This window comes from Numenius arquata, chromosome 20 (genome assembly GCF_964106895.1).
Source record: "Numenius arquata chromosome 20, bNumArq3.hap1.1, whole genome shotgun sequence".
In the NCBI taxonomy this organism is placed as follows: domain Eukaryota; kingdom Metazoa; phylum Chordata; class Aves; order Charadriiformes; family Scolopacidae; genus Numenius; species Numenius arquata.
Window position 1 is genome coordinate 2,548,472 of NC_133595.1, and position 13,732 is coordinate 2,562,203.

At 47.3% G+C, this 13,732-nt stretch overlaps 1 protein-coding gene across 2 annotated transcripts; it reads right to left on the reverse strand.

Moving 5' to 3' along the window:
• Nucleotides 1-1,147: 1,147 nt before the first annotated feature.
• Nucleotides 1,148-12,949, reverse strand: LOC141474090 (ATP-dependent RNA helicase DDX19B). Of its 2 annotated transcripts, XM_074161794.1 has the most exons (12): nt 12,796-12,949; nt 11,641-11,689; nt 11,138-11,191; nt 10,109-10,244; nt 7,513-7,605; nt 6,745-6,847; nt 5,840-5,954; nt 5,491-5,668; nt 4,812-5,049; nt 3,615-3,777; nt 2,637-2,828; nt 1,148-2,225 (listed from the first exon to the last, which is right to left on the reverse strand). In XM_074161794.1, exons 1-12 carry the CDS (start codon nt 12,850-12,852, stop codon nt 2,164-2,166), a joined length of 1,440 nt encoding a protein of 479 aa, XP_074017895.1. In that variant the 5' UTR covers nt 12,853-12,949; the 3' UTR covers nt 1,148-2,163. The 2 variants fall into 2 exon arrangements, with proteins under 2 accessions (XP_074017895.1, XP_074017896.1); XM_074161795.1 differs by lacking the exon at nt 7,513-7,605 and having other exon boundaries at nt 12,796-12,852.
• Nucleotides 12,950-13,732: the final 783 nt, after the last annotated feature.

Sequence of the window (13,732 nt, forward strand, 5' to 3'; positions counted from 1 at the left end):
ACACAGGGGATGTCTCAGCAGCAACTCTGCCAAGTCTGGCACATGAAGCACTTCTGGGGAAGAACAATATCTGACCTCATTTAGGTGAGGTTAAATGAGGTGGTTAAATGATACCACCTCATGGGTGGTATCATTTAACAAGCTTCCTTGTGGGAAGCCTTAAAGAATTTCAGCGTTAAATCAGGTGAAGTTCAGTCTGTCATGGGATGCTTTGAGGTCACAAACAGAAAAACTCACGAGAACTTCTGGCTGGGAATGTCCTTATCTAAGGCTTTTAAAACAACAACAAAATATTCAAGCAGAAATTAGCGGAGGCATCGTTCAGTATGTGTTCTTTATTCCAATTAAAAGTACATTAGAAACAGCACACAGGACCAGCAGCAGCTTTCATGACAATTCAACCCAATACTCTGCTGTCACGAGGTCATTCAGCTGTACTATTAAAGTAGGTGATTGAAACAAGTCTTCCACTCGACACGCAAGCACTCACTCACCTGCCACTTTAAATAGGTTTCCAACAGAATAAAAATAGATACACCCCAGAATACAAAAAGTTTAATTTTAACAGTTGTGTTTTTTTTTTTTCTTCACTAAAGCCTTTATACAAATTGATAAAAGGGTGCACGATTTCCTAAAATTTTAGGTACATTTTAAATGAGCCTTTTTTTACTTGGTAAAAGGATCCATGTTCCTGTCTTTGAACAGAATATGATGGCCAAAATTGCAAAGAAAATTCCTAGTTAAATTTACAATTTATACATTTATTTCGAAGTGATTCCTGCACCGAGTAGCGAGCCCGTGGCTGCTCACACACGTCCCATTTTCCCCAAAAAAGAGCTGTGCACCCTAAGTTCTAGTTCAGGAGCCTCCTTTCTCCTGGAAACTGGGCTGGGGTACAACCCACAGGCTTTCAGTTGTGCGCACGAGAATGGTCCCGACCGAACGAAAAGCCCGAGCCCAGAAGTTAGGAATTGTTCCTTTTCCAGCAGGATCACACTGGGGCGAGGGACCGGTGACCTCTTTTTTGCACTACGAGCACAATGGAAGTGGAGCGCTTCCCCTCTGCCATTTGGCTGAGCAATTTAACTCAAAACATACTGTAACAGGTAAATTTGGTGTTCTAAATGTATTATTATTATTTTTTTTTGGTCGATACAAGCTTATCATGACTTTTATTTTACTTTTATTCCCGTTTCTATCACTAATCGGTGAAGCCCAGCAGTTCTGTACATTATTCGCGTGGAGCTTCACAGCAGCATCTTAGAACTGGTGTCACCTGCTTAAAGGTGACCGACCCCCACTCCAACAATCATTAGCATTTTATGGAGGTGAATTTAGTCAGCAAATTAATTAGTACAGTTCCTTTCATCCTGCCCCTCCCTCCCCACCCCATCCACCTACACCTTGGTGAGGTTTAAAGTTCTAGAGTATGAACTTAAGCACTGCCACCACTGCACCGCTTTCCATAGAGTGGCTGTTCTAACAAATCAAGGACAAATTAAAAGAAAATCCTGCCCAGCAAAAGCAACACGGCACCTGTGTTTGCAAGTATGAGCTACTGGAGACATCCTCAGGACAATTTACGTAAGGAAAAGCAGGGCAAATCCATCAGGAAGCCAGAAGTGAGTCTTAAAGAGCTCAGGGGAGCGCCAAAGAGAATGACATCCTATTTTGTACAAGTTGAGTTTGTAGCCAAAAACCAGCTGCCTTGTTTGGGTTTTTTTGTGGGTTGGTTTTTTTTTTTTCCTTTCTTTTCATTACTTATATCCATTATATATTCAGCTGTTGAATTTTAACTCATCAGGTTACTGCTGAACTTTATTGCAATTAAAGGCAACAAAGTTTCTTATTTTTTTTAAATTTGTTTTCAATAATTACATATTGCCCATTTTTTGGCAAGCCTATTTCTTAGAATTCAAAAGATCTTCCCGTTTTAAGGCTAAACTAAGAAATGTTAAAAGCTTCTGTAAACATTTCCTCTTCCTCCCCATAGTTGCACAATTTGAAGTCCAACTGCGATTTTTAAAATGAGGTAATTTTTGTGTACTCATATCTTAAGAGAGTCCTTTTCGGGAGTAGCCGAGAGGCCAATCTGAAACGCTGATCCAATTGTAGTGGGAGAGCTTCCCCAGCGGGGCACGCACCGGTTCCAGCAGCTGTACTTCAGTTAGTTATCTTCTCAATTTCATCCAAGTCGTCGGTATCCAATTTGTTTATCTTTTTGTCTGGGAAAGATGAGAAATAAGTCAGATTTCGTAACACAGAGCAGAGGAGGGAAAGCTGCTTTCTTTAGCTGGTCTTGAGGAGCTCAGGTTTATCCATGAAATGTTCGGTCAGGTTTTAAAACTACAACATAAAACCTTTTTTCTTTTATCAAAGGCCCATCAGGGTACTCGAATGTTACCTATCTCTGGAATACCTGCTTTAAGGACTGTCTGGGCAGCCAGAAAATAGACAACTTCACTTCTTTCTGCTCCCAGCATATGTAGCAGTTGACAACCCTAAGTGACATCCTAAGTGATGTGATCTGTGGTCAGTTTAAGGCTCAATAAATACGTGTTCACTACACAGCGAGGCAAAATTCTGCAGAAATAACATCTAATTTTAGAGAAAGAAGAAAGTCTGAGAGTACGTACTGAAATGTTCCTGGATTCTGTTGAGAATATTCATGCTGTGCTTGCTGTCCACCATGTTAATCGCCAGGCCTCTCTTGCCAAAGCGACCCGTACGTCCAATCCGGTGCAGATAAGTCTCGTTATCTGGATTTCCATCTTTATCCACAGGAAGGTCAAAATTGATGACGACAGAGACCTGCTCTACATCGATCCCTGATAAAAAGAAAGCAGGAGATTACACCACTACATTTAAACCAATTTATAGCAGGAAGAGCCTCCTCTGGCCTGACCTGTGTGTGGTTTGGTCACCACATCCAGGTTACCCAAGAGCAGAACTTCCGACAGCAGTCTGAGAGCTGCCACGTGGCCACAAGGTGTTAAAAGCCAGTCTCACGCTCTGAAATTGATCTTTTCCACAGTATCCTTATCAATGCTTTGAAATAAAAACTATCTAGCCGTTACACCAGAGAATCCCACTGAAACGACCAACGGAAAAGCAGCTGGAGATGCTTTAACCAGCACTTACATAGCTTGGAAACTCTGTCCTCCTCTCCAAAGCTGTAAAGGCCTCACGTTTCCCCCCCCGCCCCGGGTAAGTACTATGTTGTCTTAACTGTTCTAGGATGTCAAATTGCAACACAAATTCCACTGGAGTTCAGTGCTTTTAAAATTTCTGTATTTTGGAACATGTTTATTTTAAACACTGAGGGTCAGCAGGTCAAGCCAGGCTTGGTGCCAGAGGCATAAAGCTGTCCTGGGGTGGACTTTTCCATCCCAAGCTGCAGGAAGGCTGCAAGGAATCCTGTGTTCACCCACAGGCATCTTTATACGCACAGACACAGCCAGCAGCCCCAGAGCCCAGGAATTACTTAAAGGACCCTATTTCCTCCAGATTAGAACATTTGAGGCTATGAATTCTTTCTCTAAGCTGGCCAGACGTATCTTATCTTAGGACCCGCTGCTTCTGCCCTTTCCTGGCCCAGCTCTGCCATGCCCTACCTCTGGCACAGACGTTTGTGGTCACCAGCACCTTTTCTTTGCCCTCTCGGAAACGCTCGATCACCGCGGCTCTCTGTTCCACCATCATTTCCCCACTCAGCAATGCCACCTGATGGCCCTCTTTGGAGAGCTCCGCCGCCAGCCAGCCGGCCGTCTTCCGAGTCTGAAACACAAAGCCAGGCACGTCTTGGGGCAGGAAGTTTTAAAGCTGTAAATTGGGAATAAATCTCTCTGGGATCGACTGGAAACTCTGCGGCGCCTCGGTTTTTATATCTCAAAAAGAAACAGCTCCTAATTACAGAGTCTGCTCCCAGCTCGCCCATCAGAACTAGGAAAGAGTGCATCTGCCCCCACAGGAACCCTTCTTTAAGAAAAGCACGCCTTTTCTTTGTGCTCTGCTCCTCAGCTTGCACTCTGTGAGGGATTACATGCGTACGCCCAAAGCGCACGAGCAGCGTCAAGTAAACAAAACTCTCCGCTTGGAAAACGTCAGGGCTTGAGCTGAACGTAGCTGTGAAATCCAACAGAGGTTCTACGCAGTCTGGAATTAAACAGTTTACAATTATGTTAGTTTTTTAAGCTCTGATTATGTCTGATATTATTGCATTTCGAAACAGCATAAAAGCAGACTGTGCAGCAGACTCCAAATACAGGTTTTATCCTCGCCTGAGCTAGCTTTACGTGGCTGTTCTGGTGCTGTCAGCACTGGTTTTTTCCACGAGTTATGGTGGCTTCCAGAAAAAAAAGAATCCTCAGTATGATTCACAGGGAGACCCCAGAGGTAAATCACCAATTACCTGAGGGAAATGGAGTCCCAGGAAAAGCTCCATATCAGCTGCGGAACTACAAGACTTCCCCATCCCTCACTCTGCCCTATTTTTATCCATTTTCCAACCTCAGGGTTTTGGGTTTTTTCAGCAGTTCTGTTTAATACTTTGTTTTGGAAAACTGTACATTACTCCTAGATTTACTTCAGAGGACTTCAAGATTAAAAATGACCTGGATGGACAAACCCAAAGACAGGAAACAGCTCGTGCTATCATGGCTCTCAAGATTTCACTCTAAGAGGGAGCCAAAAAAGCCAAAGCAAAGGGCAATTCATGTTCTCAGTTTCTTTCTGAAAAGCCTGGCCAGTTTTTTTAGCAATAGCAGATGCTAACGGGGTTGTTGGGACTGACGTTCCCCAAAAGGACTCACATGGCAGAAGATCATGGCCTGGGCAATGGTGATAGCGCCGTAGATATTACAGAGAGCCTGGAACTTCTCATCTCTGTTATTGCACAGAACGTAATACTGCTTAATAGTGTCCAGCGTCTCCTCCTCTCGCTTCAGTTTGATTATGTTTGGGTCGGGAACAACTTTTTGAGCAAACTTCCACACAGAATCCTCAAAAGTGGCTGAAAACAGAAGCATCTGGCAGTCCCTGGGGAGCATTCTGCAAGAGAAAGCAAAATGGGCAGGGTTCCCACACAACACTGTTGCCCCCCCCGCCCCCCCCCCAACATCCTGATGGAATTAATGCTACGGGCAAAGCAGAACAATAACCTCAGAACCAGTTATTTCAGTGGCTGGAAAGACTAATGCTAATCTTACCAACACCTGATCGTTCCCTCACGGACCAGTGGCATCCAGACTCGCATTCTTAAAAATGAACAAACCCTGCTCCAGTGTCTGTAAGAAAATGAAACTGCTTGTCATCCCCTGACGTTCTGCCTCTATTAACCATCTGGATTAGAGCTAAATATATCGTTTTAATCTTGTTGCTTTATCGGTGAAGACACAGGTCGAGAAGCTAGGCCTGCTGTCCCTACCTTACAAAACAGCTATAACGGGAAGAAACAAAAATCACCTTGGGCAACGTACGGCGAGTCCTTACCTCTGAATACGGATGCTCTGGTCCTGATGGCCCTGGGTTGCTATCATCACATCGGCCTCATCCAAGACGAACACTTTGATTTTCTTGGGATCTATGAATTTGAGTTTGGAACACCAGTCCAACACAGTGCCAGGCGTGCCGATTACAATCTGCTCGGAGATCTTCTGACCTCTCTCCACTGCCGGGACAGAAAGGAAGGCTTTCATGAGATAGCTGCGCAGTGAAATGCTCTGCCCCTCTCCGAACTGGACTATTTCACCATCTGATTGTTCTGTTGTTCGTTTACTGTATTGCACCCGACAATCATTTTCTCATTTACAGTCTGCTGGTAGCATTTCACCTTACTCACATTTATTGCCTCGGACAGCATAGGCAAGTTTCAGCTCCGGATAAAACTTTCCCATCTGCTCAATCACTTTTCCTGTTTGAAGTGCCAGCTCGTATGTTGGGGAAAGGCACAAACACTGGAGGGACAGAAGGGTAGGATTTGAGATGTTTGAGATGACCAACATCCTGGGCAACACTATCACATTTGCTTTTTAAAATCCTTATTATTGAAGTTTTCCTGAAGACAAACATCTGAGCAGCTGAACAGTTTCTCAAAGCCCATCAGTTCTACACTCTGAAACAAGGGGAATGAGTCGATATGACACGGTCACCTGGCTACTGGCTTTCTGCATTCAACTCTGCTCCTCAGGCTTGGGAGAGCAGATACTCTGCTACAGGGGACATATAGACAGTAGTGACAAGGAACCTAACACCTACAGTCAGACTAAGAGATAAGAACACCATTTTTTCAGGGAAGAATTCTAGCCTTGATCATGCTGCTCAACTATCTCATAAGGAAATTGGGTTAAAAAAGCTCCTTTTCAGGCATTCTCTGCTCTGTTCTCACAGATATCTTCCCTTCCATCCCAAATTCCACTTACTTAATGCCCTTCAGCCTCTGATTTAATTACTCCCAGAACGACACCCCGGTTTAATTCCTTACAGAGCAAGGGCATCCTTAGTGGCGTAAGGGAGGGACTGAAAGGAGCAAGTTGTGAGCAAAATCCACATCTTTTGCATTAAAGGCATTTTGATAGATCCCCAAATCACCAGCCCCTGCTAAGCAGTTTACAACAGCATCAGAGAGGTGGGTTCATGAAGCTGTGAATTTACCATCAAGGGTCTCGACAGAAGCCCAGCCTCTTCACTAGGTGGCACTGCACCACCACGAAACGCCCAAAACCAGTGACATCCCAGAAACTTTACCTGTGGATACTTGTTCCCGGGTTCAACACGACTGAGCATGGCCAGGACAAAGGCAGCTGTCTTGCCAGTACCGGACTGAGATTGTGCGATCAAGTTCTGGGGGCTGCAGAACATAAAGCAGACAGGAGCTCAACCAGATGAACCACCCGGACAAGGTACTCGTGAGGTTGAACGATAAAGAAAACTCGAGTGGCATTTGAATACCTATTAGATTTATCACTGCTCTGGACTAGTGTCTAGCTTGACCAGCTACGCTGCACAGGGCCCAGGTTAGTTTCTGCCCCCGACCAACTCTCTCTTTCAGCACCTCTTGATTATGGAGATTTGGAAGGAAAACTGCGATTTATCTGTCAGTACTTTTCCATTTTGCACATCTCCCCCTAGTGTCTTAATACTTCATACATTTCAGCTCAGGGGTGCGGAGAGCAAAACCAGCCACGCAGGACACACAGCATCTCAGCTACTCTCACCCACCCAGGATTTCTGGAGCTATGTTATTATTTCTCCCCTACACTGACTAGGAAAATCAGGTTGACCTCAGCCGAACACTGTGGCACTGCACGTTCAGCACCAGCCCTAGGAAAAGGACAAATCCAGGGCTGCTGTCACGTAATTCGTGACCACAGAAACACCGTGGCATGGGAACCCTTCTGCCACAGCCTGGACTGCTCCCCCAGCACCATCCTCCCATCCAAAGCTCAGTAATAGGATGCTAAATCATTCAAATCCTTCCTATACTTGAAGGGAGTGGAAAATACGTGTACATACGGTTCAGCAAGCATCATGGGCAGGGCATTCTCTTGTATCTTAGATGGTCTGTTGAAGCCCATGGCATAGACTCCTTCCAAGAGCTGTGGTTTCCTGAAAACAGAAGAGTTTTTATACCGTGACCTATTGAAGTACATTTGGTTTTCATTTGTGTACAAAAAGGTGAGGAAAAAACCTTGCAACCGGACCTAGAGCTGCCCCTTTCTGTGGACCTGCTACGATGGCACTGTTGGAGCGACTCCCATCAGTGCCTGGAAGCTCTAACAAGTGACAGCACAAAGTCTGGAAAGGAAGCTTTGCAAAACCCTCTCAATTTAGTAAATCAGCCCGCAGGCCTGCCTTTTGCTACACGCAAAACCCTGTGTCACAGCTCTAGGGCTGGCGCTGGGCTTCTGGTTCTAAAGCAGCTTTTCAGGCAATCCCAGGGACCCCAGAGCAGAGCGCCTTAATCCTGTCCTTTACGGCAATCCCTTTTCCTCAGCCAGGCCTAATCTCGGTGCCAAAATTATCACTCCTTGAAGACTCAAAGATGGGATAAAGCAACCTCAGAGGCAGAGAATGAAGTGTAATGTCATGAAATCATTGCAAGGACTTCAGTTAAGTTGTGATGGACTCTGCCATACAGCTCAGCACCAGAGCGATCCTGGCTCAGTGCACAAAGCTGGTAAATGACTGACAGATGTAGTTCACCAGGACTATACCTAGTCACAGAGTGACACAGGGTTGGAAGAGACCTCTGGAGATCATCTAGTCCAACCCCCTGCCAAAGCAGGTCCCACCCAGAGCAGGTCCCACAGGAACGTGTCCAGGTGGGTTTTGAATGTCTCCAGAGAAGGAGACTCCACCACCTCTCTGGGCAGCCTCTGCCAGGGCTCTGCCACCCTCACAGCAAAGAAGTTCCTCCTCAGGTTGAGATGGAGATTCCCATGTTCAAGTTTGTGCCCGTTCCCTCTTGTCCTGTCCCTGGGCACCACTGAAAAAAGCCTGGCCCCATCCTCCTGACACCCACCCTTGAAGTATTTAGAGGCGTTGATCAGATCCCCCCTCAGTCTTCTCTTCTCCAGACTGAACAGACCCAAGTCCCTCAGCCTTTCCTCAGCAGAGAGATGCCCCAGGCCCCTCATCATCTTTGTAGTGATCCATGGTTATAACCCAGCAGTCAAACCAAAGCGTATCCTCAAATGCTCATCAATTGCTTTTTCTCAAGGGAGCTTTCTAGTCTCAGCAGACACTTGTGTAGACCAGGAGATCCAAGAACAACCGAAAACCTGGGTTGTGGTGCTAGCGAACTCTTAGCCCACAACCTCTAAGTGCTTACTGGAGTGCTGTTAGCGCTGCTCAGGAATAAGGGCTTTCCTTTCAAAGCAGGTTACAGGTTTCCTGCCCACCATTTCCCGCTGTTAAGAACTTCCTATTCAGCACAACATGCTTTTAAAAAATCTTATATTACTTTCAGAGGACGGCTGGAACAAAAGCTCTTTGAAAACATAACCTTGTGCTGCTCAGAAGCAAGGACGTACAAAGCCCAACGCCGCAACAGTTGCCAAGGATACATCAAGTCATAACAAAATGAAGACTCAATTAGTCTGGCTGCCCCCATCATTAACTCACTTGGATTGTTTGGCTTTTGAAAGATAGGAATTAGTCTAACAGGCACTACTGGACCTCAGCTCTTCTTGTAGACGTTCAACCGCTAACATTAACAAAGCAAAATGACATCCTGACATTTCACTGCGAGAAGTCTCATTGGCTCCAATTTCCCCACGGAGCTTGCAAAAGAGCAACAAACCCGAGATCATCAATATAACCACCTGTCCCAACACGACAGCCACTTTAACACATTAAAAAATATATATAAGTCTATCAGGCCTTAAATACAGCTATCGTCGCTTGGAAGCTCCTCTGCTAAAGGTATTCAATAGGAAGGGTCAGAGAATACTACCAGTAGTAGTCTCTCCAGTACATAAATCCAGTATGGCTGGCAGAGAAAAGATAAGCTTTTCCCTTTGTGCTATTCACTGCTGCTGCTGGACCTTCACAAATAACCGTCAGAGAACAGGAACAGAAGACGGTTGTGTTCATTACTCCTGCCAATAAAACAAATCTCCTGTTTTCCCAAACACTGCCGTGCTGCAGGAACACCTGCTCCGAGCCTCCCCGCATCTGCCGGAGAACTGCTGGGGAAACAACCAGGCCTCCGACACGGAAAAGGTCTCGCTCCGCAATTCCCATAACCCTGGTGACAGTGGCTGTGGAAGGACAGCCCTCCCTCCTCACTTCACCTCACCCAGCTCATCACACACGAGCTCCACGGTGCTTTTGAAGACCAAAAACCATACATTAAAATTCAGAATAGTGTTGCTAGAGCTGATTATAGAAAGAAACGCCTGCTCTGCACCGACCAGGACTTAACATGAACTTGTTTCAGATGGAAACCTCCACAAGGCACCACGATAAACCAACTCTCCTTGCAGTTAAATACTACAATAAATAATATGCGAATTTATTAAGGACAAATTTGCAGTAACTTGAAACAGAAACCCATGCACTTTTAAGTGGTATCTCCTACACAGCCAGGAAATCTAACAGGACTTACAGTCGCAGCTCCTCAAAAGACTTCACGGAGTAGAGAGGCGACGTGGGATCCCTCTGCAGCACTTCCACTTGATTCGTTGTGTCCACCAAGTTACTGCGAATTAGTTTGTTCAACAAGGACTGGGCAGCTCTGTCCTCTGTTGGAAAAGGAGGTAGAAAAAAAATAAAGAAATCACAGCCTGTTTCAGGTGTTTCTCCCACTGAAACACTGCGTTACTGAGGCAGTTAAAAAAAGGACACGATGCATCCAAATACTGAAATTCTCTATTACAAATCAATGTCATGAAAGAGCCCAAACTTCCTGAATCTATCCCTGAGATTCCCATTTAATATCCAGGAAGACAAACCAAAGCGAGCACTGTTTAAGGGGGACTTTGACAGACACAGAACTCTGCTTATTTAAGATATTATAGCTCAGCACCTAACTGGAAGGCGGGACAGGGTTAAAAAGCCTCCCCGGGATCTGACACGTGGACAGACACCTTTTAGGTGGGTTTTTTTGTCTTTTTAAGGAAAATTTGAGGGCAAACGGTACTTTGAAAGATTCCAGGCAATCCTGAAATGCAGCAAGGGCTGAGGATAAGTGAGATCAAACCGGAAGGTTAAAACTGCTGCACTTTGGGGTTTTGCTAATAAATCTGTTTTCTAAAGCAAGTTTCTCTTAAGCCACCTTCTGAAGGATTTAGAGCCATTACCCACCTCTTAAGAGCCATTTCATAAACGCAACATGTTGGTTGCTACAGCAATTCCAGTTCCAGGGTATCCAACTGCTCCTGTATCCAGTCCTGCCTTTGAGGATACTGCTATCCCCTTATTCCTCTCCACTCTAATCCAGGAGTCTCCCAAGTTATTACAGGACCCAATGACTTTAAAAGCATTATGGAGGAAGGACCATGTCTTACAATTAAGTCCTTGGGGCAGGATACAAGATCATCCATCCTGAGACATAAGGCAGACTTACTTTAAGTATATATGGAATTCATTTCTGTTCAACATTCCTTGCCAAAGCGTTTTTCAAGGCGGCACTTACCCTTCTCCTCATCCTCCGTCTTCTCTACATTGTCGTCTGCTTTGACAACAGCACCTAAACGAAAACAGAGGGTTTGGGGGCAGATGTGAGGTCAGGCAGCCCACACCCACCGAGGTTTAAGGTTTTGAATGTTGTAGGAAAAGCTACAAAACCACCCATTTTCCTGACGAGAGCCCTGCTCTATCGGTGCACGGAAGAAACCCAAGTTATAGCTTGCTCCATAAGGCCAAATTGAATTTTATCAATCACACCAACAGATTTTGCCCTCACACCTCCTTGAGTACAACAAAACATGATTTTAAAAAGAAGTTATCCCCGCAGAACAAGCGCGTGAGCCAGATATTTAGTCTACGCTGATGTTTAATCTTAGCTTCATGTTCTGTTTTGTTTTTTTTTTTTTTTAATTTCTTGACTAACTGGGAATTGACTTCGGCAGCAACGCTCCAAACCCAACAGAAAAACATCACGCCCTTTTTAAGACCATTTGAGCGGCTGTAACTCACCATTGGCATCTGGTTTGGTTTTTTCCTCCTTCAGGTGTAAACTGCTCAACTAGAAGCGAGGGGAAAAAACACAAAATCAGAGTCAGTCGAAGGGACCGTTTTACTACTGGCCAGGAAAACTTCAACCCTTCATCAACGCTTCCAGATTTACCACCTGCTAAAATTATTGCATAGTGAATAATGAATAATGAATATTGAATATTGCATTATTGCCCAGGCTTGAAGGCAAATGAGATGAAGTTAGCGAGAAGAACTTGGTTTTTTAACAGTTTAAGACAAATAGCACTTTTTCTAAGCTGTAATTACAACATGGAGAAAGGGTTTTGTTCTCTGTCCCTGCATCTCTGCTCCCCAGTAGCTCTACTGGTGGGAAATGGGAGAAAATTTACATTCCAGGATGGAAACTCTTGAGCCAAGGGCTGTCCTGGCTCTGACACGAGAGGTCCCTCTCGCCAGGACCCTCGAGTTTTACCACTAAAATTGTGACAGAGTGTATTTTACCGCCAAAAAGGTGATGGGGAAAGGAGCCCTGAGGGTCTCCCCACACATCCAGGGGCTGAGGTAATGCTCCCCAAACTAAAGGGCAGTACTTGAGTGACTCGGAAAAACAATTAAAAAAACCCAGTATCTCAAACAAATTTAGATCTTGTCACAAAAAAAAAAATATATATATATATATAAACGAGAGCAAAAGAGATATTTTTGCCCCCTGGATGAAGAGTGCTGGCACCTCAGAAGGGGTGCTGCTGAGAGGGTTGGTTGTAGGGTGAGGGGGAAGGACAGGGGCCTCCCTGCGCTTTCGATACTCAAAAAACGAAAGGAAAAATAAATTAAAAATTAAATAAAAGAAAAGAAAGCAAAGGGGGTCGGGTTATTTTTGCTCCTAAAGGAAGAGCCCAGGCCCAGGGACAGCCCGAGGCGGTGCTGCCGCCAAGGCCCCGCCGCCAAGGGGAAAGCCAGCGGCCTCCCTGCCCCTTGGAAAAGAAAATGAGGAGAAAAGGGTTTTCCGGCGCTCGCTGGTTTCTGTGAGGAGGAGGAGGAGGAGGCGGCGGCGGCGGCGGCGGCGGCGGCTCAGCCCCGGGACCCCGCGCCTCAGGGCCGGGCCGCTGTCGGAGGAACCCCCAGCCATCCCCCCCACCCTAGCTCCCCGCTCACCGACTCGGCCGCCGCCTCCTGCTCGTCCACGGCCAGGGCCCAGGAGTCGGTGGCCATGTCCGGGCCGGTGGGCGCTGGCGCCGGGCTGGCCCTGTACAGCCGCAATGGCGCCGGCGGCGGGAAGGGCGCATGCGCCGCCCGCAATCACCGCCGTGTGTGTGTCCCCCCCCTCCGCCCCCGGCACCGGCACCGACCGGCCGCAACCGCGGCTGCAGCGGTGGCGTTCCGGGAGCGCCGCGTTCCGGCCTCCCCTCCCCGAGCGGGGGGGTGATAATAAAGGGGGGACGGAAACGGCTGGGGGACCGTGTCACACAGCGGAGTGGGCTGAGGGGTGTTGAGGGTCGGGCCTGGCCTTGGTGTGGGGTCTGGGCCCTGTGGGGCTGGGGCTCCGGGCCTTGCCGTGCTGCATGGTGTGGGGCCTGGCCCTCTCTGTGGTGTGGGGCTGGGGCCTTGGGCCTGGCGCCCTCTGTGGTGTGGGGCTGGGGGTCAGGGCCTTGCTGTGCTGCGGGGTGTGGGGCCGGGACCCCTTTATGGTGTGGGGCTGGTGGCCAGGGCTTGCCTCGCTGCTTGCTGTGGGGTGGGTGTCTAGGCCTTCTGTATGGTGTGGGGCTGGAGGTCAGGGCCTGCCTCTCTGCCTGCTGTGGGTCCAGGCCCTCTGTATGGTGTGGGGTGAGGGTCTAGGCCCCATGTATGGTGTGGGGCTGGGAGTCAGGCCCTTCCTCGCTGCCTGCTGTGGGTCCAGGCCCTCTGTATGGTGTGGGGCTGGGGGTCAGAGCCTGCCTTTCTGCCTGCTGTGGGGCCTGGGCCCCTGTATGGTGTGGGGCTGGGGCCTAGACCCTGTATGGTGTGGGGCTGGGGGTCAGGGCCTGCCTCACAGCCTGGTATGTGGTTTAGCCTCCTGTGTGGTGTGGGGCTGGGGGTCAGAGCCTGCCTTTCT